Genomic DNA, 5,287 nt, shown 5'->3' with positions numbered 1-5,287 from the left:
GACAACTAGAGTTTATATCTGAGCATACTTTCTGCGAACGAAATAAAGGCTGGTGAAGCCTTTCCAGGGATAAATAGATGCCGGAAGGTACTTTGGAGAGGTGGGGTTGAAACGCCAATACAGTGCCAAGATATTACATGATATTTAGCACACTGCTTTACAAATTCATACGGCGCCAGTTATGGGCTAGTTATCCTTGGCAGAAGCACAGCCACTTGGTCACGGGCTGTGGCGCAGTAAGTTCGGGAGTATAAAGTTAGGCTGCGCTCTGCCTCACTTGGAATTGTCTAATTCGCCTCACCGCACATACCGTACGTCAGTACTCATTTACCCCTCCTAAGTTCAATCAAACGGATAGAATCAGCGATGGGCAACGAAGGCAAACCTGACACATATCCACGACCACATAATCTCCTGCGACTGAATCGAGATGACAGGTTTCTAGCCGAATACAGGGAAATGTACCTTTTCATCGGGAACGCTTTCGTCAGCCGGGGAAGCAAAACATCATCGCCAACGAATGTCTTTGCAAATTCTCCTGTTCCTGACAGCTTCCGGACCGCGGAAGGGATGTACATCGTAGCTGATGCATATGGAGTATGGCGTTATCTTTTGACACCTGCTGGTTTTGTGCTAGTGATGGAAGGAGGCGATATCTATGACGAGCAAGCATTGTCGAAGGCGGTCAACGAGACCTTGGATTGGAACCTCGAGGAAGTGGATACCTCATCCATTGCAACATACATATTACTTGAGGAAGAGGACACCGTCATGGGGCCCCCCGATGAGAGACCTGGGAATAAAGTCTACTGGATCCAGCGCGTTGGCGAACACCACACTCCGGCTAAAAAACCGGTCAACCCCTATTACTACAGGCAGATCCGCCTCTCCGATACATGTCGCGCTAAAGATGGGAAGCTTTTTGAGGTCTAAGTCGCACCCTTCTTTCATCCGAGAACACGGCTTAGAACCCATTCTCCAAAACCAATCCACACCATACGAAATCATTGGCGTCACCGGCGACAACAATTTGTCAGGGCTGTCGTTTTGCCAGATCTGATTCTCGGACACCACTGCCTTCTCGCAAAACTCAGCCTCTCAGTTTGTTTACCCTCGGCGGAAACTGCAGAGCCAATAACTCACATTCCCGAAACGGCCTGCATTACGAAAAAAGACCAGACACATCTTGTCTCATCACAATGAACATCCTTCCCAATCTTGGGCGAATAATTTGGAGTTACTCTAGTTAATTTGCCAAACTTCGATGCCCTGATTTCACGATTTGTTTCCTCCACTTCCCCCCTTCGCGAAACAGGCGGTCTTCGATGTTCTGGCGCGCGAGGGGTTCGAGGATGGGTCCGCGACCGCAGAATCCCGACCGGCTGTTTATGGGGTTTGGGACGCAGGCCACTTCTGGTCGAGCGTCTGGATATGGGGGAAGAACCGGGACAGCTTCTGTTCGTCGTGGCCGTCTGAGTTGATGTGCAGGCCATCGCATGTATCTGCTCGAGAGCCGGACAGACATCCATCAGTAGTTTAGTTTGGGCTTGGAAATCACGTAGGAAGGGCTCGATTTTGTCGCTGGGTCTTTGTCCTCCTCCTCCTCCACCTCCTCCTCTTCACTGTCGGTCTCGGCCGATTCTTCAATGTCGAGGCTTTCCAGGGTGTTGAGACCATTTTAAATTTGTGTCTTCAACAGCGTGATCACACCACCGTATGTTTGAGGAAGATCTTCAATGATCAGTGACTTACCATTGACAGCTAAAGTGGTCAGTTCCGCCGGTTACTTGACAAATATCCTGAAGAATAAGCGGGTGTTTACCTTTTAGAAATGTCTTCCCGAGAGCGCAGAGCAGCTCGAGGATACTTTGCCAAAGATCTAGAGCTCTAGCGAAACAAATTTCCAGGCAGCCGTCAGTGGTATTATCTTTCTACAGACACAGGCTACAGAACATGATGGTCACGGAGATGCAGTCATCGATAGAAACAGAGACATTCGGACAACTTGGTCCGGGATGCTCCACCTGTCCACAACCAAAACATCCTTTTCCCATTGTCGATCTCCCCTGTATTCCAATCATCGCTGACTGCGGCTTGAACTTGACCCGCGTCGTCAATGATCCGTCCGGGCATATGCCGACGTTGGTCTAGGTAGCAAGGCTAGATGACCTTTGTGTGCTAGCATGGCTGCCTCGGTTTCGGACCGGAGCAAAGTCGACAGTTTCTGTAAAAGGCAACTGGTTAACCACGCGGCCGTGTCCAGATTGTTCCAGCATCCCTTATTACCGGCTCCGTTCATATCCAGTGGCACCAAGTTCATTTGCGAGATGAGACGATCATCAGTTACAGCAGCCTCCGCCACTCCCGTTACGAAGAGCATGGAGCCGACTTTATGGTAGACGGAATTTGCTCTTCGATGCCTCTGCAATCATCCATATATACTATCGTGTGCCACTGACTGTCCGTAGCGCACTCCGGAGCGCTACTACGGACTGCTGAGCTCTCGGAGTAAAGAACGTTTTTCGAAGACCAGCATCTCTTTGAGCACTTTCTTCTCTCTGGTGCTTTGAAGCTAGGGTGTCAGCCCGATCCAACAATCGCCGTAACAGAGGTGCATCCGAGGCAAACTCTTGTTGTCCGAGGAGCGTCTCGACTTTGCCAGGAGATAATGAATCGATGGCACCTGTTACCTCTTTCTCCCATTGTTGGCGCCTTGTTTCCTCCTCTACACGCTGTCGTTCTAGAGCCTCGCGGTGGAGTCGCTCCTTCTCCCGATGTCTGAGCTGTTCTTCTTCTCGATTGCGTCGTTCTTCCTCGTTGCGCCGGTGAAGTTCTTCCTGAAGCTCAGGAAGTTTGACACTAAGGACGTCGATAAATGACTGAGTGCTGCCACCGGGAATCATCTCTTTGTGGAGCAAGTTGAGGGTGTCGGTGGTAGGAGAGGATGAGGTGATTGATAGAGTGGCTTGGTGCGTGGTAAGCTCTTTGAGGAGTTGATCGGAGGGCAGTTGAAAATCGGAAACAAGGACGCGGTGATAATTTTCGTCACGTGGGAGGGCGACAGCCTTGTCGATCACCGATATTATGGCCTTTTTCGCTAAGGTGTTGACGGAAGTATTGGATGTTCCCGTAGGCAGCTCGGAGAATGCTGCCACCTTCGTGATAATTTGTGGCAACGCGATTTCCAGTTCACGGAGCCGTTTCCACGTGACCATCTGTTCTTTCTGTATCATTGCGCTCAATTCCCCCTGTAGCCGCTTCCAAAGTTGTTGCCAGAACAGTTCGGTCATGGTTATGTGTCTGTTTCCTCCCATGGGCTGTTGTCGCCGGTATGTGGCTGTGTTAGCCTTTGGTCGATGGTCGGGTTTATGGTAGGAACTTGGAAGCTGGTTAGTTGGACACGTCGGCAGATCTTGTAGGGTTGACGGCGTGGTAGTTGACACGGAATCGGGTTGAGGAGACTCGGAGTAAAACCACCCCTCCTCCTCGAGTTGCCGGTACTCTTCCGGGTCGAAATCTAGATTCGAGGAGTCTTCCATCTTGGCTCGATGCTATACGCAGTATGCGTAACCGTCGGCGCGATCTCAAGGGCGGCTGGTGTAGACGGAAGATTGAGAATATTGTTTTTGCGCATGCGCCTTATGAACAGAGAAGGCATCACCGATCACGTGAGCAGGTTGTTCTTGGCGCATTATTTCCGGCATGGCGCGGCTGGGCTGCTCTTGAAAACCTGAAATTGCGTCTGGAACATAAGCACCGGTAGCTCATCCTTTGGTCCTTTCGACATTGTGCAATATGTTCAAGGTGTTGGCAGTGTGAAAGAGCTATGGCAGCTTCCTGATTCGCCCTGGTATTCTACTTTCCATCCCAATCCACACTGTCAACTCAGCATTCGGGAGATTTGATGACCCAGGCACGACGGTCTCCTCAAGATGACAAAATGCTTTCCCTCACTCGTTCTCCCTACAATCGATCTGCATCACTTTTTGCGAGGGAATATTATGGTGCTAAAATACTGTATGCGATTTGAGGATAGATGCTAGAACAGATGGTGTGCAGACAAAACCTTGCGCAAGAAAAATTGTCAGAAATTGTTATGAGTAAATGCAGGATACCAAAACAAGCCCCAAGAGCACTACGCTCCAAGAAATGGGAAGCGACTTTTCATCGTGAACTATGAAGGTTGACTCCATTCACCTTTCCAGCACTAGATACGGGCATTGACGGGGAGAGAACAAAACTGGTTGGAAATTATCAGAGCGAATCCATCCTCTCTTCTGCAGCTCCCAGTGTCTAGCTCCTTGCCTGTCGACGATTAGCCACAATAAAATATCGATCGCCGAACACATTTCACCTTTTGTCATTCAATATCCTTGTGGTGAAATCATGGAAGCCGAGTTTGCAGAACAAGACACTGTTGACAGGAGGTTGAATGGACAATTAGAACTGCAAAACAGAACAATAACTTTCCAAGCCCCTGGACTCAACCTCGGACATGTCTTTGTCGAATTCCTTGGGATTGGAAGGAGCGTCTGACGAGGGTTTAGGAGTCTTGGGAGGGCCGGGACCCTTTTTTTGACGTTTGGCAGATTTTCTGGCTCGGCCGGCGATGCCAGATTCCGGCGCTGCACGCTTGTTTCGGGCTGCCAAAATGTCATCGTAAGTCATGATTTTGGCCCTTCCGACAACTGTGGACCTAATCGATGATCGCGTCTTTTTTTCATTGTTTTGCTCGAACAAGTTCTTGTTCTCTGCCCGGAGGAGCGCACAGTCAGCACGCGACTTTTGAACGGCATTGCGGAACTTGGCAAATCGTCGTTTGACCGGGCTGTCAAGATCACCGATATCCTGTTCCAGTTTCTTGCTCAGCAATGTAACACCCTCAGAAGTGGTAGGGGTGGTCAGTAGGTAATTCGGCGATGGAAGTTCTACATTCACGGTCCGTGTCCGAGGACCGGGTTCCATAGCTGGTGCTTCTTGGATATGATTGAGCACTCGGTCCCGAATGAACGGATGGAGGCCCGCCTTGGACTAAGCGGACTTGATGTTCCGCGGCGTGAAGGCTTCGTCGCGTCCCCGGCTGTAAAGCAGGGTGAAGTGCTGCTTGCCTACAGTGTTAGCACCGCCACGATACAAGTTCTCGACCTTTTCACGATAAGCACTTTTGAGGGAACTAAAAACGGTGAGGTCGCACGGTTGGAGCTTGTGCGAAGTATGGGACGGAAGTCGGCACAGAATGATGTTGTTCTCGAAACAAAACTTCAGAATCTCCTCGGATTCGTGCGTT

The 5,287-nt window shown here is 50.1% G+C and overlaps 2 protein-coding genes across 2 annotated transcripts; one reads left to right on the top strand and one right to left on the bottom strand.

The window, feature by feature from the left end:
- Positions 1-300: 300 nt before the first annotated feature.
- Positions 301-1,644, top strand: PV07_12718 (uncharacterized protein; the record flags this gene model as incomplete). Its single annotated transcript, XM_016400273.1, has 1 exon — positions 301-1,644. A coding segment is annotated over one exon (633 nt), but the record flags the coding sequence as incomplete, so codon positions are not given.
- Positions 1,645-1,889: 245 nt separating this feature from the next.
- PV07_12717 (uncharacterized protein) lies at positions 1,890-3,600 on the bottom strand. The gene has a single exon (XM_016400272.1). It carries the CDS (start codon positions 3,537-3,539, stop codon positions 2,442-2,444), a length of 1,098 nt encoding a protein of 365 aa, XP_016242081.1. The 5' UTR covers positions 3,540-3,600; the 3' UTR covers positions 1,890-2,441.
- Between the last annotated feature and the right edge of the window lie 1,687 nt (positions 3,601-5,287).

The sequence above is a fragment of the Cladophialophora immunda genome (genome assembly GCF_000835495.1).
Source record: "Cladophialophora immunda strain CBS 83496 unplaced genomic scaffold supercont1.82, whole genome shotgun sequence".
Classification (NCBI taxonomy): domain Eukaryota; kingdom Fungi; phylum Ascomycota; class Eurotiomycetes; order Chaetothyriales; family Herpotrichiellaceae; genus Cladophialophora; species Cladophialophora immunda.
Note: the sequence above shows the minus strand (reverse complement) of the source record. Positions and strands in the feature narration are given on the sequence as shown.

Excerpts from the sequence above, each read along its gene's own strand:
- PV07_12717 (XM_016400272.1), bottom strand. The coding sequence starts at position 3,539 with ATGGAAGACTCCTCGAATCTAGATTTCGACCCGGAAGAGTACCGGCAA.